This window comes from Cyprinus carpio, chromosome A7, assembly GCF_018340385.1.
Source record: "Cyprinus carpio isolate SPL01 chromosome A7, ASM1834038v1, whole genome shotgun sequence".
Taxonomy (NCBI): domain Eukaryota; kingdom Metazoa; phylum Chordata; class Actinopteri; order Cypriniformes; family Cyprinidae; genus Cyprinus; species Cyprinus carpio.
Window position 1 is genome coordinate 9,736,589 of NC_056578.1, and position 27,550 is coordinate 9,764,138.

General features: G+C 32.4%; 1 protein-coding gene across 2 annotated transcripts in view; it reads left to right on the plus strand.

Moving 5' to 3' along the window:
- LOC109095255 (insulin-like growth factor 1 receptor) overlaps positions 1 to 27,550 on the plus strand; it is a 72,676-nt gene that overhangs the window by 30,828 nt on the left and 14,298 nt on the right. The window contains exons 3-10 of one of the 2 annotated variants that reach the window (XM_042759538.1): positions 17,350 to 17,653; positions 20,429 to 20,565; positions 20,660 to 20,804; positions 23,927 to 24,135; positions 24,238 to 24,364; positions 24,481 to 24,728; positions 25,869 to 26,036; positions 26,441 to 26,645. In XM_042759538.1, coding sequence (XP_042615472.1) covers positions 17,350 to 17,653; positions 20,429 to 20,565; positions 20,660 to 20,804; positions 23,927 to 24,135; positions 24,238 to 24,364; positions 24,481 to 24,728; positions 25,869 to 26,036; positions 26,441 to 26,645 — 1,543 coding nt within the window. Of the gene's footprint in view, positions 1 to 17,349; positions 17,654 to 20,425; positions 20,566 to 20,659; positions 20,805 to 23,926; positions 24,136 to 24,237; positions 24,365 to 24,480; positions 24,729 to 25,868; positions 26,037 to 26,440; positions 26,646 to 27,550 lie in introns of both variants that reach the window. The other variant, XM_042759537.1, reaches the window with a different exon arrangement.

Consider the following 27,550-nt stretch of genomic DNA (forward strand, 5'->3'; position numbering starts at 1 on the left):
CAACTCACTCTCACATTACTGTGTCTACTCTGCCAATTCCCCTTTAGTGATAAAGAAAGCGAGTCGTGTGAAAGAGACTGGTTCAGTCGGTGCCTGTTAGGCCTGCTTTATTATTTCTGCAGCAGTGCCCTATAGTGGAACCACCTGCTGTCATGTCTGGCAACCTTTTTGTTAGTGAGGATTGTGGCAGACACAGGAGACAGACAAAGACTTTCAGAATCTTTGAAGTAAAAATCTTATTTTTTTTAATGCTGTTTTTCTCCTTAACCTGATTTCTCTATTTAGGCATGAATGAAACTGTGAAATGCAGAGAAGTCACCTTTTCTTGCACATAAATTAGCTCAAAAGCACAGGCCTGTTTCCTTTGTGATAGTTTAACTCTGACTCTTTCCAGCCATACACGTTTAGCTCAGGTCATTTATTAACCATTAAAGGAATATTCTGGATTCCATACTAGTTTAAGTTCTTTCAATGGCACTTTTTGGAATTGTTGTTGAACTTGTTCCTTCTTTTCTTTGAAATAATAATAAAATTCACGGTTATTGCCAGGTTTTGGATAATGTATTATTTGAGCTGTAAAATTATCTAAATATTATGGTCATTAGCAAAAATCTGAATTTGAGCTGCAGAATTGTCATTTTTTAATGGTCATTTTTGTAGGATTTAAAAGTTGAAATGTGTAGATTATAGTTTTGTAAAAGCATGTATATAAATTCCTCTGTAAAAACTTGTGTATTGTTTGATCTGTAAAATACAGTCATTTTTTGAGGATTTAAATGCGGAAATGGGAAGATTATGATTTTAGAAAAGCACTTACATAAGCTTTTCTGTTAAAACTTATGAATTTGAGCTGCAAGATTGTCCTCATTATTTTTCACTGCTTTTTATTTATTGAAAGATTTAAAAGCTGAAATGTGAAAATTATAATTTTATAAAAGCGCCTACATAAAATTTTCAGTTAAAACTTTACTATTATTTGATCTGTAAAATTGTCCTAATTTTTACTGTAGTTTTTGTTGTTGTTGTTGTTGTTGAGTATTTAAAAGCAGAAATGGGAAAATTATAATTTTAGAAAAGTGAGGAAGAAAACTTTCCTGTTAAATCTTTTGTATTCACGCTGTAAAATTGTTCTTATTGTTTTTTTTGTCTTTTGTATTCACGCTGCCAGAAAGGGAGAACGGAAGCATGTGAATTTCAAAATTGTTATAAAAACTTTTACATTAATCTGCTAAAATGCGTAAAATTATTTAATTGTTCTTATAATCTCTACAGAGATTTTTGGGGTCTTTAGACGTTACATTGTCAAGGCAATGAAGTTGTAAAATTAAACAAGACTACACAAAAAGTTAGCTTGTTTTCCCCCATATAAAAATTATATTACCACAGATATTTTTAAGTCTCGTGTCTACTATTGAAACTACTATTAATGCAAATTAAACACTGTAACCTGTTAACACCATTTTTTTCTTTATAAAGTCCAAATGTTTTTTTTGTGGATATGAGAATCTGTGTATTTTGATTATTTTGTTGTAGTGAATGTGATGTTTATTTCTTTGATTTTTGCCCAAGACTTTTAGAATATTATTGACCAAGCTGACATTTATGAGCTACATTTTGTTGCAGGAGTGTGCAAAGTCTGTCAGAAACTGGGTCCATTAATATAATGCAGTGAGTAGAAAGTGTTGCACAGGTGAATTCCCACAGTTACCAGAGATGTAGGTATCAGATAGTAGAGGCTGGTGTCCTTAATGTGGCTAGGTGAAATATAATAGAACACCTTAGATTTCTTCTGTTCTTTGTGCTATACTGTTCACCTCTGGGAGAAAGTCCAAAACTGATAGAGAGATCCTTCTATTCCCTTTTTGTCTCGGAAAGGTTAGTCATTTAAGCTCGGAACGCCTTGTTTTTTTCTGGCAGTGTAAGGTGTTCTGTTTTCCCTCAAGCATGTCTTTCAACAGAATCAACAAAGGCATGATGTTATAAAGCCTAGGAATGCATTTGAATGTGTTGCCGGTGGGTCCCAGGAGCTCCTAGATTTATTCACTCCAAAACATGAATGAAACGACGGCGGCTTTGTTGTCCCAGAAGTCTGTCAATGCTTTGTAGTCATGTCCCAACAAGTAGTCCCCGAGTTTTTGGTTGTTTCCTTTCTTGGAAGTCAATGTGAAAAGCTTATTTGTTGATCAGATATGCTTGGCTACTACTGGACTACTGGACTAGTGTGTGCTTTTCTTTGTCTGTGACTGTAGGTGGAGATGGCTGTTGTAGGAAATTTGAACGCTGTCAAATTTTGCTTTGGCAGCATGTGTTTTAGCATAAGGGTGAGAGCGGAAACTTTGAACAGAGAGAGGTATAGTTGTGGGACATCAGCACGCCGGTGCTTTGACAAGGCAGCAGAAGCCTCTCAAACATCGCAGTCCCCCATTAATGCCCGGAGACATGCTGAGGACGAAAACAAATCAATCCTCTGGGAAATTAAAGCACCATGTTCACACCTGCTGAGTCTGCTAAGTATCAAGCCTCAGACATCAGGGCATTTCTCCCTGTCACATCTTGAGAGCCCACACTACTGTCTAGTCAATGCATTGGGTGTCAGGGGGTTTAAGGCTAGGTGTCAGTGTAGGATTTTTTTTTATATATATAATTCTGAGTTACAGGCTTTTAAATAAGGTTTGGTTTAATACAAATATAATATGTTTGGGCAATTTTATAAAAATGTAGTTTCTTATTAAATAGTATTTCAGTTAGAATATCCATTTTGCTTACATATAAAATAAATAATCTTTCAGCTAATAATTTTTAACAAGAATTTATAAGAATATATATATATATTAGGGGTGTAACGGTCCACGTATTCGTATCGAACCATTTCGGTACAGGTCTTTTGGTTCGGTACACATGTGTACCATACAGTTTATATAAGAATACAGTTTTTTTTTTCCACAGGAAATTCAAATAATAAATGCCGTTTTGACTGTCTTTGATGTGGCATGACAGATCGCTGTATAAACGCCTTTGAGAGCCGCTACTGACTAGAACAGCCGGGATCAGCTCCGGTTCCTGTATCTGAGCTGTGACGCCCCGCAGATTTGTACAGAACAGAGCGCGAGTGAACTGCGATCATTCCTTCCTCTGTACTACTAGTTTTAATGCGAATAAACATGACTGAACATCTCATGCGTCATGTAATTGCTCAATCGTTTTGTACTCCTTTGTACTTTTGTAACTTTTATTAAGGATGGGCGCTTTTTATTTCACTTCTTTTGGACTGAAGCACTGCAACACCCGCTGAGTGCAATTAAACAGCTTGAAAGATCAAAGGTAATTTTTAATATAACTCTGACTGGATTCGTCTGAAAGAAGAAAGTCATATACACATAGGATGTCTTGAGGGTGAGTAATTTATGGGCTAATTTTTTAGTCTTGGGTGAACTAACCCTTTAAGATCCTTGTAATCCATTTTCTGCTGTAACAGCCCAGACAATTCTGTTCTTCTCGTTTACTCATAGCTTTACACCCTCATCATCTCGCCGTTTTCTGCTCAAATGTGTTCTGTTCTGTGTCTTGCTGTCTGGTGAAGTACAGTAAGCACCTGTTCTCTACGTCTTTGTCCATTGGCTATCACTTAACGAGGCAGTGCGGCCACACCACTGCTCTCGAAACTTGGTGGAATAGAGCAAGCATTGTCTTGTCTACTTTATTCAACCTCCGCCGACCACCCCTCCCTCCGCCGATAGCATTTCACTCCCTCATAATCTATCCGGCCAAGCTAATCCTCCTGGCCCAAAGCAGACTGCCTGACTCAGTGAGCGCAGGAACAGGACACCTGTCTGGTACAGGGATCAATCCCTATGATTCAGACCTGCCTAAGCCTGCCGCTGTTTACTGACTGCCGCTCCATCCCTCATTATTATTCCCATCCTCCACACGGCTGCCACGTGTGGCACATACTAAACTCCCTTCGCTGCTGCTGCTGCTGCTGAGCAAGCAAGCCGGTGAAGTGGATCACTACCTGATTGCCATCAAATGGAAATACAGAATAAGACTCTAATCTAGTACATCTGATTCTGCTGGTGCTTCAAATGACCAAGTGGAAAAACTACGGCTTGGCTTTGATGGGTTTAGCCCAGTGGTGTTGTTTATTAGGTCATGAATCAGTATCCAGATTTATCGTTGCACTATTTATACCGGATACCTCAATCCCGTTTGAGCCTCAGGGGCAGCCCTTCTGCTCGACACCTACTATACTGTGTTATGAATCATACTTTTTAGACATGAACTGGTTCAAAAACCATTTATGCCTGCTAATTAAAATGATTCAGTTAGGTATGCACAGATATATAAAATTATATCTTATACTGATAAGCTGTTAATTATTTTCATGTCTTGTGGTTTGTGATAACCAGTAAATGGCTGATAAAGTTCTGTACTATTTTGTAAAAATAAGACATAATTTTAATTAAATGTTTATTTTTCTTTTTTTATTGTTCCTTTATATATATATATATATATATATATATATATATATATATATATATATATATATAGTCAGCAAAATATAGATATAAAAATAGATTTTTTTTTTATATCCACTTTATTTTTCCTGTAAAGCGGGCCCGGTCAGTTGTAAATTTTATGGGTCTGGCTTCCGGTCTCTTCCGTGTCCAACTATTTTTAGCTGTACAGCTCGTTTTGCTGCTTGATATTGCAAATTGCTGTGTCTTACCATATTATTTTAATGTATTATTTTAATTATGAACCCAATGGTTTGTAGTGCAAACAGTTTTGTGAACAAGTTGTCCATATTATTATAAATTATTACTATTATTATTGTTGTTGTTCAAAATGCTGGTTTATTGATTATATCTGCTCAGTATTTTTTTCCCCCACTGTAATCAATTAAGCTTTTCTTTTCTAATTCGGCATGCATTCTTTTACTTAATGATTTGTATTTTTATTTTTAAATGTTTATTTTTAAAGACTTTTATCCCTTTTAAAAATTCAAATTTTTGTACTTTTTAAAAAAAAAAATCATTTATTTGTTGATTGATTTGATTGATTGATTGATTGATTGATTGATTGATTGATTGATTGATTGATTGATTTAGACAAAATGTGTACTGAAGCATTAATGGATGAATTGGTTTGACAATCAAACTTTTTTTTTTCAATCAAAATGTTTTATTTTATTTTTTTACTTGTTGAATTAAAGGTCATTCTGGACCATTCCATTCCAATTTAACCCCTGCTATATATCCTAACTTAGAAAATGGTCCCTCACTCCCTAATCCAGCTCCATTTACAAATGCTACACAATCGATTTCTTATTGGTAGGCTGTCATAGTCAAATATGCCCATGGTTTAGGCTATAATAAGAACTTGCTTGAAATAGTGTGTCACTTACTGAATGTTACATCCACACATCTGCTAGTGTTTCAGGGAATGACCAGCTCAATATAAGATGGATATAGCTGAAGTTTATTTAGAGAGTATTCGCTGTGGGCTGGAGTGCCACTGAGTCTTTTCCACATCATCCGGTCCAACTTTCCCATCAAGCACGTTTACGCTTTTTATTTGGTGTTACTGGAAATAGGTGCTAGAGAAATATTAGCACAAGAAGGTTGAACTCAGTTAGCCTAAACATACATTTTTAATTGTTTAAATGAGTTATGTGCTACAGTATGTAAAGCTGAATTGGATTGGTCAGTCCTCTCAGGACAGTTCTGTTAGGGGTTTGACTGTAATAGGGTGTAGTCTTGCCTCTTTTGGTTTGTCCCTCCAGGGGCTTGACACCCTCCAGTCTCCCAGCGTCTGGAGCAGAGCCCTGCTCTCTCACCTTTCACTGACGACACTACTGGATGGGATTTCATGTTTTTGTGAAGTGCCCCTTCCGAGGGGCCCACTGTCTACTGACCATGTGTTCGATGTGAAAACAAGCCTTACAGCAGAGCACCAGTCTTAGCCCTTTTTTTTTATGTATCGCGTCAAAGTGATATTGTAAGTGCTTCAGCTTTTTATTTTGTTGGCATTACTGCAAAATGGTAGCTGCTAGTGGTGGGTGATATAAGAAAAAAATATTATTATTATATTCTTAATTTCAGTTGCTAAAAATATATATCAATTGTAAAATTGATAAAAAAACTGTAGAAATTTAAAATTCTTCTGACAATTTCCAAAGTAATAAATAATTAATAATATCATTTTTTTGGTTATATATATATATATATATATATATATAGTCTGTTTAATGTTTGTTTAAATAGAAATTACAATTTTCCAAAATAATGATAGATCTATAAATTTGATATTTTGTGTATTTGATTAGTCATTATTATTATTATTATATTATTATTATTATTATTATTATATATTATTATTATTATTATTATTATTATTATTTTATTTTATTTTTTTAATTGAATGTGGGTATTTTATGGCATTCATGATTTTAAGTTCATCATATCCATTCTCACATTTACAACTAACATTAGTAGTTGTAAATTATGATTTCTTTTCTTGGGGTGCTCTGGAGATTTGGCAGAGGAAATAGCAAACTGATACTTGAGAATCACTTCCAGTTGACATGTTTCTAGCAGCATGTGCTTTTAACCAATGTATATTATGTTAATTAATATAAATATTCAATGTAATCTTCTTTATGGATTGATAATTTTTAGCTGAAAACTTGTGTATACTGAAAATGAAAATTGTGTATAAACTAGAACTCAACCAGAAATTACTAGTAAATTTCACAAAGAATTGGCAGTTAACAAACTATAGAATTAAACATGAAATTTTGAAGTAAAAAGCAAAACGACTGAAATAGTATTTTCTTACTTGGGTTTTTGTTTTAGACGCAGATTCGAAGATTAAGAGGAAAAAGCTTGTTGCATAAGCCAATCATATTGTGGGCTGAACGGCATTTGCATAACAGATATTTAATGTCTTGTATTGTAACTAGGAGAGGCAGCAAAGACACTTCACCAAATAACAGTTCTAGAAGCTTAGGCGAGTAAAAAAGCCTGTCACCACAGGATGGCCTGTACTGCCAGCACCTTTGGCCTCCGTAGAGCATGAAGACAGGAGGAAGCAAAGCAGAGGTGACTGTACAAGCCAAGCCAGCTCCCCGGTGCCAGCTAGCCGGGCATATCCTGCGCCATGCCATCCGAAACATTGCAGGACCTCAAACGCCCACGAGTGCGCTGAGCCCTGTATAACGATGCTAAAAGTCACCCACCAGCCCTTCCAGATTCAAACCGCAGACCTGTGACGGGAATACACTTTAAAAAGAGTTACTTATTCTTGTCATTCAGATGCGGTCCTTGATTTATGAGTACATTGCCGTTGGGCTGCGGCCCCGCTTTGAGTCCTGTTTTATTACACGTACAGCACTTTGTGCGTGTTTCTTTAGAGGATTTTAAAAGTTCACAATGTTTGCGTTCTTTTTTCTTCGCCCCACAGGCGTCGAACCATCGACATTAGTTCCTTCAGGCTGTCTGGATGAGGACTCTGTTATAAGCGCTATGTGAGTCAATCTTAGTGAATACTGTTCATGAAAAGGCCCCCAGAGCAAGTCAAAAACAGCCGCTCTTTTGCAAGGCTCGTGGGGGAAAATGGCCCCTGAACACTTCATGTATTTAGGTTTAAAATCTGGAAATTGTTAGCCAATGTTATGGTAGACTGTTACCTAGCCAACTCTCTGATTTGTAATAACCGTTCAGCCCTCTTTCTGCGAGCTGGGATTGAGTAGAGTAAATGTGAAGGTTTCAAGCTTATTAAAACGGTTTTACAGCGCCTGTTATGTGAGAGCAGACAGGTCTGAGGCGCTCTCATATTGTCAGGTAAAACGGCTGTTACTGGTTTCGTCAGATTTGAGCGGGAGCCTAATAAGGACGTTAGGGAAAATGTCAGCATTAGTCAGCGACTTCTGACAGGCGAGAGCTCTGGACTACTAAAGTCAAATTGATTTTGGTTTCAAGTCGTTTGTGTTGTTTATTTGTTTGTCCAGCTTCAGCCATTTATTGCTACTCTGTTATAATGTCATCTGATCATCTTACTGCATTCACGTCACATTGGAATAACCATAATTACAGACTTTTTATAAGTATTTTGCAAGACATTGTGGTCCAAACAACATTGGACCCCATTGACTTTAACTGTATGTTAAAGACATTTTTTTTTTTTTTTTTTTTTTTTTGAAAGAAGGCTCTTCTGCTCACCAAGTATGCATTTATTTGATCAAATATATAGTCAAAACAGTAATATTGTGAAATAGTATTTCAATTTAAAATAAATGTTTTCTATTTTAATATATTTTAAAATCTAATTTATTCCTATGACGCAAAGCTGAATTTTCAGCAGCATTGCTCCAGTCTTCAGTGTCACATGATCAGAAATCATTATAATATGCTGTTTTGCCGCTTAAGAAACTTTTATTCTTAATGTTAAAAGGTTGTGCTGCTTAATATTTTTGTGGGAACTCTGATAACTTTTTTTCCAGGATTCTTTAATGAATTAATGAAGTTCTAAAGAACAGCATTTATTAGAAATATAAATCTTTTCTAACACATCAAATGTCTTTTCTGTCGATTTTGGTAAATTGAATACGTCCTTGCTTGATAAAAATACTGATTTCTTCTCCAAAAAAAAAAAAAAAAAAATCTTACTGACCCCAAACTGTTAAAAGGTAGTGTACAAGTTTCTCTTTTCATATATTTTCAACCCTGGTAGTACAGCTGCTCTCTGATTCTATAGTGTGAGATTGATGGATCTTGTTTTGATCAAGCCCAAGCGTGTTGTGGGTGATGTTTGCCATCTGATATGATATGAGTGAAATTCTATCCGGTGACACTCCGGCCGTGAGAGCAGTGATGCGCTGCCCAGCTGGAGCTCCTGCAGAAGCTCTGCATGTAGTGCTTGATGAACATTATTATGCTCTAGATTTCTTTCTACTAGATTATTCCTTTTGATAATTGAGAAGTGTTGCATTTTCTAGGTTAACAAGCGCGTAACCTCGTTCATCCTTGGTGATCAAGACAGCAGGTGATGTTTTTTTGTTGTTATGCATGTGTGTATATGTATATATACAATATTTCTGTAAAATAAGTCACACCGGGTCAAAATCGCATTGTTGAGAGAGAAAAAATACAGAAGAGTTGCATCAATGTATAAACCACATTTTATTATACTATATACTATTTTATTCTGTTTTATTTAATTTTGTTTTATTTAATTTTATTTAATTTAGTTTGGTTTTGTTTGGTAATTTTTTTAAACTATTATTATTAATTATATATATATAATATATATATATATATATATATATATATATATATATATATATATTTTTTTTTTTATTAAAAATGTTTCTTTTTTTTTTTTTTTACATATTATAACATTGATAAATAATAAAGAATACTGGTAAATAAAACAAAATATTTACAGATGTTATAAATACTATAAAAAGTTTGATGTTTTAGTTCCATTACTTCACAACAATCCTTCAAATTTAGCAATATTCAGAACGTGAATGAAAAAGATAAGTATAAAATAATTATAGTGGCATTCATTATAAAAATAATTATTCCAGTATAAACATAAAGCCCAAACAAATTCATTTAAAGCAAAACTGAAATACTAGCTTGTGAGAACTAAAAATAAATTGAGTGCCTCTCTCATTCGCCACAAATCCAAATGTGTGTGTTTTGCACATGACATTAATTGCATTATGCAAGTCACTTTTGAATATGGTGTTCGTCACGTTATGTTGGATCACAGAAAAAAATGGATTTACAGTATATTACATTAGAAAACAGTTATTTTAAATTGTATTCACATTTCATAATACCACCATTTTTAATGTATTTTTTAACAAAAATAAATACAGCCTTGGTGAACACACATATACACACATCACATACAGTACATCAGTTAATATTAATATATAACATATTATGAATTTGCCAGAATCATTTAAGGAATCACGATTGAATTTAAAGTTAAAGGCAATACTTTGCAGATGATGCATTGGAAGCAGTAGCTGTGAAAAACACATGAACAGCAACCCATTAGGCACATGCAACTCAAATGATTCTGGTGAGTTAATACATATTCAACTTGATAAATTAAGAAGCTTGTCATCTTCTGTGTTTAGTTTACTACTTCTGGTCAGCTGCCATGGTGAAGCAACAGTTTGAAGAGAAGTTGGTTAATAGTTTATATCTAGCTACACATTTGGTTAAATGGCACAAATGTTTGAAGGGAACACTTTCGCCCTTTTGAGTACCAAGGTTGGCCACATTGATGCACAAACAAATTTTAGGTTCAACGAGGGCATGCACGCAAAGCACTGGCTGTGCATTTGCATGTCTGTGAAGGGTACGTTTCTGAACTTAGACTGATCTCAGTATCGAAGTAGTTTTGTATGAGCAGAGCTTGGGTTTATGCTAAATCCCACTTCTCAAAGTCAGCTTGCGCTATAAAACTGCACATACACACATCAGTGATGTTCTCCAGGAAGGAACATAATTTCATCCTCCACAAATTTTCATCACTACCGCATTTAAGACTACATGTGACCTTGAGGGATTAGATGTCTTTGAGAGGTAATAATTCTTGAGAGTTGGGAGCCATACGTTCCTATTGTTCTCCGACCCACTGGGGGACAAAAAGAATATTTCAGGGTGGATGTTGCACATTATTCTTCTGTGCGTTATCTGCTGCTGTCGTCGCGCAGGCTCTCACTCTATTGGAGAGCGAGAGGGAACGCACTGTGCCAGCGCATGCAACCTGGTTTTCTCAGACATGCTGGTTTGTGGCAGCCAAGATCAGCAGTGATGAAAAGACCTCAGATGAACTTGGAGAGTTTCCTGAATTAATAAGGAAGAGGAGCTGAGGTGACGATGTTGACTAAAAATAAAAAAGCCTGAGGCATCCTTTCTGTGCCTCAACTGTCAGCGCCATGATGGGGAATGTAGGGACGGGCCGGGGCAGCTCTCTGAGGGGTCTTCTGGGAGAGTTGGCCTAATGTAACAGGGTTTGGCATTTTCCTTCCACCGCTGATACGGAGCAATTTATTAAAGGAGTAGTTCAGCCAAAAATGATAAATCCATATGTCATGAAACTTTTCTGAATGTCTTTTTTGTTCGTGAGATGCATAACATGTTAGGCAGGATGATCACGCTGCTATGTTCGGTTAAGTTACTCACTGAAAATCCGTAAATAATGCCTCACATTTCAGTGTTTTCTTTACTTAAAGCTATTGTACTGCTTCAGACTATAAGACTGTAAGACTCAGACTAGTGCAAAATTTGTATGTTCTACTTTTTAAGGAGATTTTTTTCGGTGTGAACATTCTGCCAAACATCATCATCTGTGTTCCACTGAAGAGTGAAATTCATTCATACATTGTTTTGTTTTTATTTGATTTGACTTTTTCCTGAATATGCTGATTGTTTTTAATTTATATATATATATTTATTTATTTATTTATTTATTTATTTATTTTATTTTATTTTTATTTTTTTCTGTCCACCACCTATCAAACATCGTTTTGCCAAATTGTTTTAATTTTTAATTGACACATCAGTAAAGATTGTAATCTTTCGCCATTTTATTTTGTTTTATTTAATTTTATTTAATTTAGTTTGGTTTTGTTTTGCTGAATGTACCAATTTTGTACCCTATATTTATTTCACAAATATATTTTTTTAACTATTATTATTATTATTTTATATATAAATAAATAATATATATATATATATATATATATATATATATATATATATATTATATATATATATATATATATATATATATATATATATATATATCTATATATATATATATAAAATTATTATTATTATTTTTTTTTTAAGTTCTGAAAATATTTATTGGGATCAGTTATACATTACCAGGTTTGGAATGACATGAGGGTGAGCAAATTATTACATTTCATTTTTGTCTGAACTATCCACTTAATGTCTTGTGCATCTTCAGCATAATGCAACAAAACAATGTAGATCGGGGGGTCTCCAAACTCAAACACACCTGACCCAGCTGATCAAGGTCTCACTTGCATACTATAAGCTTCCAGGCAGGTGTGTTGAGGCAAGTTGGAGCTAAACTCTGCAGGACAGCGGCCCTCCAGGACCGAGTTTGAAGACCCGTGATGTAGATTATGGTTTGGCCGGACAGCAAGATGTTTTGGGTTAGACAGATGTCTGCGTTTCTGTGGTGAACGCAGTGCAGATGGCTTTAGCAGGGCTAGCAAAAAAAAAAGTTTTAATTACAATACTGTGGTTGTAATAAAAAGCTGCAAATCTTTGATCGGTTGTTACTGTATGTCAGCATTAATATTTGTCCTTGTGGAAATTCAATTATAATGTCAATATGAAAAATGAGCATTTAGAGCTGGGTTTGTTCCGATACAAGTACGTATATGTCTTTTTCATTGTACTGTATTTTATTCCGTATTCAATTTAATTTGATAATATTATAGCAAATGCAACAATTTTGCAACCAATATTTATTTCTTAAATTATTTTTTTTTTACACTTTCCTTTCTGATTTGTTTTGAAATGTTCCAAAAATATTTATTGAGATCTGTATAGTCATATTTTCCAGTTTTCCTGTGAATACATACAAACCAGCATGTGTTGTTGACATGGAAAACTGCACAGCTGGCTATTTCCACAACTGCAAATCAACTTTGTTGACCAGCATGTTAGGAATCACTCCTGCTCACTAAACGTCCCTGCAGCTGGATGCTCAGAAGCTGTGTGAATGAACACGCTTCTGAAATTCAGATTAGGTTAAGTGTATTGAATATTCATGATCTGTGATTAAAGTTTGCAGTTTTTTTTTTTTTTTTTAGAATTAAGATTATTCTTTCTTTGGAAACTGGTGATTGTATTTATTATACTGGTGTTGTATTTATTATACAACATAATACATTTATTATAGTACAAAAGATTTCTGCTTCGAATAAATGCTGTTCTTTTGAACTTTCTATTCATAAAAAAATCCAGAAAAAAAATGTGTTGTGGTTTCCACAAAAATATGAACTGTTTTCAATCATTTCTGAAGCATCATGTGACACTGAAGACTGGAGTAATGATGCTGAAAATTCAGCTTTACATCACAGGAATAAATTACATTTTAAAATAAATAAAAATTGAAAACAGTTATTTTAAATTGTTATAATATTTCATAATATTACTGCTTTTACTGTATTTTTGATCAAATAAATAGAACCTTGGAGAGCATAAGAGACTTCTTTATAACAACAGAAATTGTACAGATTCCAGACTTTAATGTATATTTAAGTAAATGAAAGAGAGAAGATTAAAGGATGGGGAGCCCTTTTATATTCTGCCTTTTTTCTGTTATGATAGAGATTAATATCAGTACAGAAAAAAATGGTTTAGACAGACTATTTCATACTGTCTTTATGTACAATAGTGTAAAGAACTAGAAACTGGTAAAGAACTAGATTAGCAACTGAAAAGCTGTAGGCTAAAGTACTGTATCTATTGTGCCCTTGAGAAAACAACATGCGCTATATAAAATATGTGTAAATAATCTTTTAATAATAATGCACATCCAAAAAGCACCAACTATCCTATTTTAAAAAGTATTTCAGAGCCTGAACGTGTTGTTAAAGGACGCATATAGAGCTGTCCTCTTTAACGTCCCTGACAAAGGCGCTCAGTCAAGGGTGTCTGGTTCTGGTTTGTTTTTTTCCGTGTTTATACTAACTGAGATTCCAGCATGGTGGCCTTGTGAATACTCCACCGTTAGTGTCCTTAGCCGAAGATGGGATACCTCAGTCAGCCAAAATGAGCTGGGTTGACTTCATTATGACCTGATGATAGCTAAAATGGTTCTTTGCGGTAACTACTGTATAAGCAAAACAGATGGATTCAGACCTCATTTTTCAGTGTGTTTTTTTGTTTTTTTGAAGTAGTTGTTCAAATAATTATTAATTTTGTGTTATTTTTTTCTGGACCTTAAATTTGAGGTTGGCATTTGATTTTTTAGATTTTTACGTCTACTGTTTGATTACCAACATTCTTCAGAATATCTTTTGTGTTAAACAGAAGAAAGAAAGTAATAAACTGTTTGGGGTTTGGTGAGGGTTGGTGGTTGATTAGTTAATTTTAGAATTTTGGTTTTTGTGTGAATTTTACTTTTATTTTGGTTGTTTAAAACTGAACAGCTCTCTCGTCAAGAATTTGCTCTTTGAACGCTGCTTGTGATCAAGAATAGCTCTCTCAGATACACATTAAACCGCAGGCTAGGTTTTTTATGTGCGTTTCTACAAAAGTGTTATCATTTAACTCTTATCAGATGTTTTTTTTTTTTTTACAAGCGTCTTCTAGGACGACTGTTGCATGTTAACTACAGCTTGAGTGTGTTTTTGCCTCCAGCTTTCCTGCTCCCCTTGGCCTTGCTCGACCCTGCTTGAAAGGTTATCCGAAGACCCTCCCTAAAACCGTCAGACTTTTGCCGCTGTGGAAAGGCCAACATTTAAAAAATGAAAATAAATAGACTTTCCGTGGCTTTTTTGAGATATGTGAGTCGTCTACTCGTGGCCATTTGGAAAGCGAGTTTCCTGTCTTCCAGGCTGTAGTATGAGCGCGTAAGGAAAGATCGGGCAGCTGAGTTTCTCTGTTCTAAATGTAGGACATTCTTGTGCTAAAGCTGGTGTTTTTCTTGCTGGTGCTCTGACCTGAATCAGTTTTTCCTCTCCCCTGTTACAATGCGCTCTTATTTAGAATGATAGCAGAGGTCTCTGGTCGAATTAAATGTAGTCTTGGTCGGATGGAAGACGCGGACTGGATTTGTTTGTATAGTGGGGCTGGATTTCACACTTAACGCATGCACTGTATATGCCAGGGATCCTCAAATCTGGACCTTGAGATCCACTTTCCTGCAGAGTTTAGCTCTAACCCTAATCAAACACACCTGAGCATGCTAATCAATGCCAATCAATGTCTTTGGGTTCGTTAGAAAATCACAGGCAGGTGACTTTGATCAGGGTTGGAGCTAAACTCTGCAGCGCATTGGACCTCCAGGGCAAGATTTGAGGAAGGGGGGTATATGCCATATGAGAACGAGGGGGAAAAAGAGCTGGCCACAGGAAAACGCAATGTTTTTGTTTGTCTGTGTATGTCTGCAAGATCACAAATGCACTTTTTTCATTCAGTGGCAATAGTTGCACTATTAAATAATTTTTCGGGGCATTTAATTAACAAAATATTGGATTTCGTTTATTTGGAAGAGTGGCAATAATCCCCATAAAATAAATAAATAAATAAATAAAATATATAAATATATAAAAATAATTTTTTTTTTTTTTTTTTTTTTTTTTGAGGGAGCATTTATTAACTTATATGTTACTATTTATTTATTTAAGTTTAGTTTATTTATTATAGATTATTTGGAAGGGTGCCAATAATTCACTCCAAAAATTATTTTCAGTGGCATTTATTAACATTTATGTTGGATTTTTCCCATTTTAATTGTTTGTTTGTCTTTTTATTTAAGTTTTTTTTTATTTTTATTATTTTTTTATTTGGAAGGTTTGCAATATTTCACTCCACAATTATTCTTCGTGGGCATTTATTTTATTTTATTATTATTATTATTATTATTATTATTATTATTTTATATTTTTTATTATTATTATTATTATTATTATTATTATTATTTATATATATATATATATATATATATCTGTTTGTTTGTTTGTTTGTTTGTTTGATAGGGTTAAAATATTTCCCCCTTAGTTTTCAAGTGCATTTGTTTAGATATATCTTGTTGAATTATTTATTTATTTTATTTTGTTTGTTTCGTTTATTTGGAAGAAATAATCGTTTACTTGTTTACTTCTCACATGATGTGATTTCCATGTGAAACACTTGAATTTAATTAATTAGCATAATGATTTCTCAAAATGAACAGTTAAGTCTATTGCATATAAAATATGTTTGTCACATTACTGTTTTATTGGCATTAATTTGTTTTATATAGTTTTTAATGAGACTTTCTGCCTCAAGTTAATTAGTCTTTCTCACCAGCCCAGTGTGTTTAATGGTGATTAGGTCATAGGTTTTGATAGTTTAAGTAGTATTTTGGCAGAAGGAAGTGTATACATAAAGGAATCCTTTGACTGTGGTGAAGTATGTGCCTGTACATCACTGCCTTTGTGAACTGTACAGCATTGAATCCTTGGGGCTGTTTGCATTAACATTTATCAGTCAAGCTTGAAAGACACTGCGGAGGTCGAGAGGAAATAGACAGTAACGGGGCGAGGATGTGTTATCACATGACCCTGACCCAGAGCTGCAAACCGCTTGGGCTTAAGCCAGGCTTTTAACCTCACAGTCAGGTCAGGAAATTAACTAACTTTATTTGAGCCTGTATTTGACTTCCTGATTGTTGTAAACTAGTTAAAAATGCATCTTGCAAGAAAGATCTGAAAGCAGTATGAATAGCAGTCTAATTTTAGCCATCACTTGTGTATCATTTTATCTTTTTCTTTTTTTTTATTACAGTCACAAAATAGAAAAACAAAAAAGGTCTGGCTCAAAATTAACTGCAAATTTGAATGAAAAATCAGTGTTTTTATGTATGTGTGTGTGTGTGTATTTTCCCCAAAATATAACATTTTAAATATTACTATTTATATTTAAATAATTCATATTATTTAAAATTGTATATTATATAATTGTTTATTGTATTTTTTACATTGGGGTAGTATGTGTTGTACAGTATGATTAATGCTGTCTTCTTCATAATATTCAATTTTAAATGTTACAAATGTTATAATAAAATAATATATATCAAAATACATTTCATATTTAAAATTGTATGTTACATAATTGTTTATTGTATTCTTTACATTGTGATAGTATTTGTTATACATAATGATTCATTTAAAATGTATTCCTCATTTTTTAAAAGTTCATTGCTTAAATTAAAACAATAATTGCTTTACAGTCATAAAATGATTTCTTTTGCTTTACAATAAATCCTTAAAAAATAAAGCAAGAAAATGTATATTTTTACACAATATTTATTTATTTATTTATTTATTTTGTTGTCAAATATTCAGAAATGTATTTTTGAAAATCACTAATAACCAGTAATGCCAACAAAAGTAAATCTGCTGATATTACAAGTAGCATCTCTATTGGTGAAACTCTTTTGCCCGAGGATGTTTTCATAAACTATTTTTTATTTTTGTTATAATGTAAGATTTTTTAGTTTTTAATTTATTTTATTTTTATTGAAACAGAAAATGTTTAAATTCTTTCTTATCAGTCTTGTGTTTTCTGTGTTTAGTTTGTCCGAAGTGGTGCGGACAGCGTGCGTGTACGAACTCAGGCGAGTGCTGCCACCCCCAGTGCCTGGGCAGCTGCACTGTGCCTGACAACGACAGCGCCTGTGCCGCCTGCCAGCACTACTATCACGAGGGCCGCTGCGTGGAGGACTGTCCATCCGACACGTACAAGTTTGAGGGCTGGCGCTGCATCACCAAGGACCTCTGCTCCAAAGTCCACCTGCCTGATTACGACCGTTTCGTGATCCACGGAGGAGAGTGTATGTCTGACTGCCCCCCCGGATTCACACGTGATGAGAACCAGAGGTACAAACTATTTAACTTCTTATTTTTTAAAAGTGTGTGTTTGATGAATGGTAATAATTTAACCCACGGTTTCACAGACACAAGGCTTAAACCTAGTCCCAGACTCAACATTAATAATTACAAGAAATATTTCTTGAGCAGCAAATCTGAGTATAAGAATGATTTCTGAAGGATCATGTGACACTGAAGACTGGAGTAATGATGCTGAAAATTTGGCTTTGCATCATAGGAAAAAAATACACTTTAAAATATATTCAAATAGAAAACAATTATTTTACATTGTAATACTATATGTATTTTTAGAAATGTGTGTGTATATATATATATATAGATATAGATAATATATATATATATATATATATATATATATATACACACACACACATACATACATACAATGGGGAAAATATTTATTTGATCCCTTGTTGATTTTGTAAGTTTGCTCACTTAGAGAAATGAGGGGTCTGTAATTTTTATGGTAGGTTTATTGTATAGAGACAAAATATCAACCAAAAAAATCCAGAAAAAAACACATTATATGAAGGTTAGAGATTGATTTGCATTTCATTGAGTGAAATAAGTATTTGATCCCCAAGCAAAACATGACTTAGTACTTGGTGCAGAAACCCTTGAGAGGTAAGACGTTTTTTTTGTTTGTCACACACACACACACATATATATATATGTATACAGTACAGGTCAAAAGTTTGGAAACATTATTATTTTTAATGTTTTTGAAAGAAGTTTCTTCTGCTCATCAAGCCTGCATTTATTTGATCAAAAATACAGAAAAAATTTAATATTGTGATATATTATTACAATTTAAAATAAATGTTTTTAAATTTATTATACTTTAAATTATCATTTATTTCTGTGATGCAAAGCTGAATTTTTAGGATCATTATCACATGATCCTTTAGAAATCATTCTAATATGATGATTCATTATCAAAGTTGGAAACAGTTCTGCTGCTTAATATTTTTTCAGAACATGTGATACTTTTTTAGGATACTTTGATGAATAAAAAGTAAAAAAAAAAAAAAAAAAAAAAGCTATGTTTTTAATAACAATATACACTACTGGTCAGTAATTTGGGGTCAGTAATTTTTTTTCTTTCTTTTTTTTAAATAAAATCAATACTTTTATTCAGCAAGGATGTGTTAAATTGATAAAAAGTGATAGTAAAGAAAATATATTATTAGATTTTTTTTTTTTCAACACTCATAATAAATCAGAATATTAGAATGATTTCTAAATGATCATGTGATAGACTGGATGTTACATGTGACACTGAAGGCTGGAGTAATGAATGATGATTAAGATTATTATTTTGATTTCTGGATTATAATTTTTTTTTTTGGGTGTTTTATGTTAGAAAACTATTACTTTAAGTTGTAATTATATTTCACAATATTACTGTTTTTTCTGTATTTTTTATAAAATTTATTTTAAATAGTAAAAATATTTTACAATATAAGTACATAAGTTTTTGCTTTCTATATTTTAAACTTTTGGTCTGTACTGTATATGTATATATATATACATATATATATGTATCAGAAATCATTCTAATACTCTGATATATATATATATATATATATATATATATTATTATTTTTTTTATTAATATTATTAAATGATTTTTTTTAACATATTTTTACATAATGTAGTTTTGTTTACATAATATGTGTGTATACTGTGTACATTTATTATGTATATATAAATACACACACATGCATGTATATATTTAAGAAGAATATGTTATGTTTATATATTAAATATATTTATATATAATATAAAAATATAAGAATATAAATATATAAATGTATATACATGTAAATATTTTCTAAATATATAATTTATGTGTGTATATTTATATATACATAATAAATATACCCTGTACACATACATATATTATGTAAACAAAACTTTTATTTTGGATGTGATTAATCGTGATTAATCATTTGACAGCCCTAATATATATATATATAGATATATATATATATAATATATATCTATATATATATATCTATATATAATATATATATATATATATATATATATATATATATATATATATATAATATTTTTTTTTTTTTTTTTTTTTTTCAGTAATAATGTTGTTGTTTTATTTTGCTTTGTTTGAAATTCAGGTATATTTTACAGCATTTCATTATTTATTTTATATACATGAATTGGTCTCACCCTGTATTTTAAAGTTGTGTGTTATCTGACAAATAGACTTTTTGGCATCTACATCCACAGAGTTTCTTGTGAAAATACTGCAGAATCAGACTGTCAGTTACAAAGTTCTACACATCCTCTATCCCTTGAATTCAAATATATTACTAGCCTATTTCACAGCTCTCTGAATACTTTACAAGTAAACCCACTCAGAGTTTAAAATAAAATGAGATATATTTAATGATAATGGCCTTTACTAATTTAACAATACTTATAAGACTGTAGTACTCTAGTTTTAAATTCAGTAGTTTTCCCCCACAGTGGAGAGAAATCTGACAAAAGTGTTCAGATCCTAAATTGCAACGCAATCAGACTAACCCTATGAAAACTCAAAAATCACACTTCTGATTAACTCAGAACAAACCAATCATGTTCCTTTGTCGGAAAGAGCAAAAAAAAGTTGCACTCAGACTCTATCTTTCACCAGGCTGAAGGTCACATGATAAGGTGAAAGTGAGATAATTGGTTCTTCCGTGTTGTTTTTTGTGGTGTCGCATCCTGATATTCCTTTTATCCCTGTGTGTGTAGCAGCATGTTCTGCACTGCCTGTGACGGCTTGTGTGACAAGATCTGTGATGAAAAGGTCATTGACTCGGTGGACGCGGCTCAGTCCCTCAAGGGCTGCACCGTTATCAAAGGCAACCTGCACATCAACATCCGCCGGGGAAGTGAGTACCTGCGGCACAGCAGCTCCTCAATCAGCGCTGGAGCGATTGGTTCACATCTTCTCACTGACACGCTCTCTTTTCCTCATCTCTCTAGCTAACATAGCCTCAGAGTTGGAGAACTTCCTGGGACTCATCAAGACAGTGACGGGATACATTAAGATCCGTTCATCTCACGCCCTGAGCTCTCTCTCCTTCCTCAAGAGCCTGAGAAACATCCATGGAGAGGAACTGTGGGAGGAGTAAGATTTGAATTTGACACTTTGCACCATGTCCTAACAGTTTGTCTGTCATCGTTTAACACAAAGCTGCTCAAAATCAGAGCCAATCAGATGATACATGAAGCTTAATGAATAGATATGAGGGTAGGATCATGGACCAATGAGATTTTATGGTGGGCGGGGCTACCCAGTACAGCAACACATTATAATTTCGAAACGTTCAGAATTTGACCCATGGAATTGGTATTATGAGTTGATTTTCAGTAATATGTTTATGTTAGTGAATGTTTGACATTTAACAGTGAAAGTAGTAGTTATTTGTTCAAGAATGTGAATTTTCCATGTTAGATTTCCATATTTTCTGACCTGAGAACTTTGACCCATGTAAATTGCGTATATATCTGAAAAAAAAGTCTGTTTTATATATTTCTTTACTAATTTGTTAATAATAATAATTGTTGTAATAACTTATAATAATAATAATAATAATAATATATTGTTATATATTTTATATAATGTGACTATAACAACAAATATTAATTTATAATAATAACAACAATAATAATTATTATTATTATCATTCTATTTTTATAATAATGCTATTGTTGTATTTTTATAAAAAAAAAAAACAATTATTATTGTTATATATTATTATTTAATAATAATGTTGTTATATAATGTTACTATATAATAACAATAACAACATTTGTTTATATAAATTAAGATATAAATAATTAAAAATATTTTTAAACTTAAATCATTTTTTTTAAACTTAAATCATTTTGTTTAGAGTTCATCAGTGCACTTCAAATGTTATTATTATTATTATGTTGTTGTTGTTATATAATAACAATAACAAATTGTTTTTTTTTACTTTGTAACTTAATTTTATTCATCAATACACTTCAGTTATTACTATTATTGTATATCAATAATGTTGCATAACTATTTTTAATTTTAAAACATTTTATTTAAAGCCCCTCAATACACTTCTTCTTCTTTTTTTTTAAACAAATTTATTATTATTATTATTATTATTATTATTATTATTATTATTATTATTATTATTATTGTTATTATTATATTGATTTTTTTGAATGGGGGAAAAACAGGTTTTTCTATTTTTTTTTTCTTTCTTATTTGATCACATGCTTGTTGGTTATTAAGGTGTGTGAATCAGAGAAATTAAATTCAAAATTAACGTCAAACTTTTCCTTAAACAGAATGGGTCCTGTGCGTCATAGAAAAAATTTGTAATTTAATTCAATCCCTGTTTGTTTACTGGTATCCCATATTCAAGACAGATCAAAGCCTCTCTGTGTCATGTTGTTACGAAAGACTAAATTGAGCTCAGGGAATGCTTTTGGAGACAAATATAAACAAACAAGCCCTCCATCCACATATTCCACATTTATAAGTCTGTTAACATTCCCTTAAACATGCATCACCAAACAAACGTCAAGGCTGTTATATACCTGTCTGATAAATACAACAAATAGAGCATTTGTTTTATACTGACTTGACAGCATCTTTAAGCCAGTAAATGTAAGTGTGTGTGTAAAGTGACAAGACATGCGTCAGACTAACGCTTTTAGTGTGCTGTAGGTTTAAGAGAAACACTTGCTCTTAATGCATGTGAAGTGCTTACATTCCAAACACAGCTTTTACTGAAGCTGTTTATCTTTTATGATCATTTACGTCACTGCTAGTGAATCATCAGCGTATATGTCAAGTAATGCCACAGACATACTGCAGCTTCATAACCACGGAGTTCAGGTATTTATGAAAGTGACAGTTGCACTGAACATCTGAATTCACTGCAGTTTCTTTAAATCTACATTGTGTGTACAAAACAATAATAATAATAATAGATTTTATTTGTAATGGGCCTTTCTTAATACTCAAAGGGCTACAACATGTACAAACAAAATAACAAGTCAACCAAAACTACAAATATCAAAAATTAAATCGTTAAAGGGTAATAGTCATAAATTAAAAGATTCAGTAAAAAGGTATGTCTTAAGAAGTTTCTTAAAACAATCCAGGGAAGCAGCATTCCTAATAAACACAGGTAATGCATTCCATAACTTAGGCGTGTTATAGGAAAAAGACCCCCCCACACAACCCATGGTTTTTAATTTACAACGAGGCCTATACAAGGAAAAACAACCAGCAGAGCGGAGAGAGCGAGAAGGTGTGGAAAGAGTTACCAAGACACAAATGTAATCTGGAGCCAGCCCATGCACTGCTTTATATGTTTAATCAGAGTTTTAAAATCGATACGTGACTGAAAAATAAAGGAAGAATTCAATAGCAATTTTTTTTTTCAGGTTCTATAAATAATGTTATTTTATATTTTTTCAGATGATAATATTATTTAAGTTTTTTTTAAATGATCAGCTCTAAAATCTAATTTCTTTGTGTTGATTCAATCATTATTTACATATTGAATATATATATATATATATATATATATATATATATATTTATATATATATATATATATATATATATATAAATATATATTTATATTTATGATATATATATATATATATATATATATATATATGATATATTTATGATATATATTTAAATAGATTGAACTTACACAAAGCAATTTACAGCATATTCAAATATTTTGAAGCTGGGCAAGAATTAAGGTCATGGAATATAATATTTATTTAATATTTTAAATTAGATTTTATTTTTAGATTTTCTTATATTCTTATTTTCTCATGTCTTATACTTTCTTATTTATATTTTTATTATACATTTTTTTTTTCATTTCTATGTAGTTTGTTAATTTATCGAAAACGAGAAATTATTTCAGTTAAATTTTATTTTATTTGAAGTAATGTTTTTTTTTTGCTTTTAGTTAACTAAAATAACCCTACTTGGCATCTCTGTCAGATGCTTCAGTCGGTAATATTTTGATGATGAATAAGAAGTGTCGCTGTGATCTGCTATATCAATCATTAAGTTTCAAACACACACAACATTAGTTTAGTGGATTCAATCCTGCATTTAAGTGCATTTGGCACTCCCCAAACTCTGCAGTGTGTAGCTAGTCTACCGGTGAAGTATATTTTATTTTTCTGTTTTTTTTGGTCACTTATTCATTGTTAATGTTATGTTGTTTTCAGCATGTATGCATTTGCTGCCTTGGATAACCAGCATCTCCAGCTTTTGTGGGACTGGTCCCAGCACAATCTCACCATAAATGCTGGAAAACTGTATTTCCGCTTGAATCCCAAACTCTGCATGTCCGAGATCCGCAAAATGTGGGAGAAAACAGGAATTAAGGAGAAGTTTTTGGAAGGAGATTTCCGCAACAATGGAGACCGTGCAAGCTGTAAATATTATTTGTTCTCAATTTACACAATTAAAAATAAGTATAGACTGTATGTGCATATTAATGTTTCGTTTTTATATTTGTAAATGTGTTTTTTCTTAGGTGAGAGTGAAATCCTTAAGTTCATATCGAATACCACGAGTAGTAATAAAATTAAGTTGACGTGGGATGGTTTTCGACCACCCAATTCCAGAGACCTTGTCAGTTTTATTGTATACTACAAAGAAGCGTAAGTGTTCAGTATGGTTGCTTATTTATTCAGTTTAGCTGCCTTTTGAGCAGCCTTTCTCAGAACCATTAAAATGTTCAAGCAGCTTTGTAAATAGCCTTTATGTTCTCTTATAGGCCTTTCCAGAACCTGACAGAGTTTGATGGTCAGGACGGTTGCGGATCGGACAGCTGGAACATGGTGGACGTTGACTTAAAGGAGAACCAAACCCAGAACCCAGGTGTTACACTGTCCATGCTGAAGCCCTGGACTCAGTATGCTATCTTTGTTAAAGCTGTAATGTTAGTTGTGGAGGACAGGGACAAGGACAGACAGCGTCTTGGGGCGAAAAGTGAAGTGGTGTACATTCGGACTAAACCATCAGGTAAGGAACTAGATCCAGGTCATTCATGAATTTAATTGAAGACATTTATTGCATGTTTCCTAGTCTGTACACTTATTCTGATGTTCATTAAAATACCAAAACTTCCTTAAAAAAAAAAAGATGAATTACCTGAAAAGCAACGTTGTGTAAGATATTAACAAATCCAATCCAAGACCCAAATCTCTTATTTTGATTTCCCTCTTTTAAAAACTAAGGTTGGAAATATTTGCTCTGACGTTTTGATTTGATTATGATGATTTGAAATGACATTTTTGGACATATTTAGTCATGATTTAATTTTTATATTTTGATGATTTATTAAAAGATACAAATATAGTCTGGATTTGAATTTAGTGAGATTGAAAAGTAAAAATGGATCAGTAAATATATTTTGGGTACGTTTATTTTGTCTTGTTCTGTTGCCATGTTTTGTTACTTGTTTTTTTTGTTTTTTTTTTTTACTTAAAATAAGTGAAAAATATGTGAATGGACTAATACTATAAAAGTCTTTTACTACATATACCTCATTATCTTTCTATGTACACTACTGTTTAAAAGTTTCAGGTCAATGAGATTAAAAAAAAGTATTAATACTTTTAATAAGCATATCAAATTGATCAAAAGTGACAGTAAAGACTTTTATACTGTTACAAAACAAAACAAAAAAAAACTGCTGTCTTTTGAACTTTCTATTTATCAGAGGATCCTGGTAAAAAAGTATCCATAAAATATTACGCAGCACAACTGTTTTTCAACATTATTAATTATAAAAAATGTTTCTCGAGTGGCAAATCAAGCATATTAGAATGATTTCTGAAGGATCATGTGACACTGAAGACTGGAGTAATGATGCTGAAAATTCAGCTTTGATCACATATTATGCAGTTTTGCTTTTTAAGTAAACAGTGTTTTAAGAAAATTTCAATAATTTTAGTTGCTGATTAAGAATAGGATTTTTAGCGGTGTCTATTTATTCCATGTAGGGTGGATTAAAATCTAGACAAGTAACTCAGTGGTTGTAGTCTTAAACCCTCAGAAGGGATGATTCATGATTTTCCATAGGTTTCTCCAAGGGGAATTACTCTGAAGTAAACATTTGTGTTTGCTAAAAGAAGAACTTGATTTTTTTTTTTTCTCCAGCACCCTCAATGCCTGTAGATGTACGTGCGTACTATAATTCTTCATCAAAGCTGGTGGTGCGGTGGTCTCCACCTGTGTCCCCCAATGGAAACCACACCTACTACCTGCTCCGCTGGAAGCAGCAGGGCGAGGACCGTGAGCTCTACCAGCACAACTATTGCTCCAAAGGTCTGGTCTAAATTACACCCTTACACTGAGCACCATTTACCCAACAGCACTTCAGACTTTTTTCCATGAAACGGTTAAACATATTATAATTGCAAACATCTGAAGCATCCAGTGTCTAGTGGAACTAGATTAAATTCTATTTGAATACTCTTAGTATTCAATGTCAGAATGCATAAAGCTTTTCCATAATAAAATAATGTGCAGCATATTCAAGCCATTCAACTCTGTCTGAGTAATATTAGAGCTGCTCTCAAAGCCTCCTATTACTCATACTTTAATATAATTTGCTTGCTTTCTTGCTTTTCTGCAGCACTTTCCGAATTTACATTTTGAGCATGTTCAAATAATACCAGATTTGGTCACTAAAGGAAAAATGTAACCATGTTTATGTTGTTTCTTGACAGAACTGAAGATCCCTGTCAGGATTTCAGCCACGGGTTTGACAGAAATCGAGGACACCAAACCCACAAATCCTGAAACAGGGGGGCAGGACAAACCCCCCTGTTGTCCATGCCCTAAAAAAGAGGAGGATCTGAAGCGAATCGAGGAGGACATCTACTACCGCAAAGCCTTTGAGAATTTCCTCCATAATGCCATATTCACCCCCAGGTAAACTTAAGTGTTTTATTAGGAATATGATTATTACTCTCTCCAAAAATATCATAGCAAATGGTTTTATTTTTTTTCATTTTTTTACATTACTGTTTAAAAGTTTGGGGTCGTAAGAATGTTTTTGAAAAATCAGCAATTATTCCATCAAAAATACTGTAAAAACGGTAATGTTGTGAAATATTATTACAATAAAATATCTGTTATGACAATATTTGTTTTCATCACACACTATATTGTTTTTTTTTATTATTTTACTGTTATGAAAAATATAAATGATATACAAAAAGGAGAGAGAAAAATCGATAGAAATAAAATAATTGGTCATAATCATACCTATTTTTTTATTTAATAATACTTAAATGATTTTATTTTTTGTTTTATTAAATTATTTCATATATTTTATTTTGATTTATTTCTTTTTAGTTTAGTCATTTAGTCATTTCTAACTAATTTTCTAACACTATTTTTTTTTTTTTTTTGTATTACTGATTTTAAAATATATATATATCTTCAAATAATCAGTTATCGAACAGATTTTATCATTATCAGCAATATCCAGTAACGGTTAAATCAGTTTAATATGTCCTCGTTGAAGAAAAAAAAAAAAACGAAAGAAAAAAAAATTCTTACTGCCCATAAAAGACTTGCATTTACATTTATGCATTTAGCAGACGCTTTTATCCAAAGCGACTTACAGTGCATTCAGGCTACACATTTATTTTAATTTTTACCAGTATGTCCCAGAAATACCACTTTCATGATACTTTTACTTTGAATTGTCATTGTACAAAAAAAGGCTCAGTAAGGAGTCTACTTTTGTATTTCACAGTAAAATCACAGCCTGCAGATTTGGAATGACAAAAGCATGACCTACAGTATTACTTAAACTGGCAACAACTTAA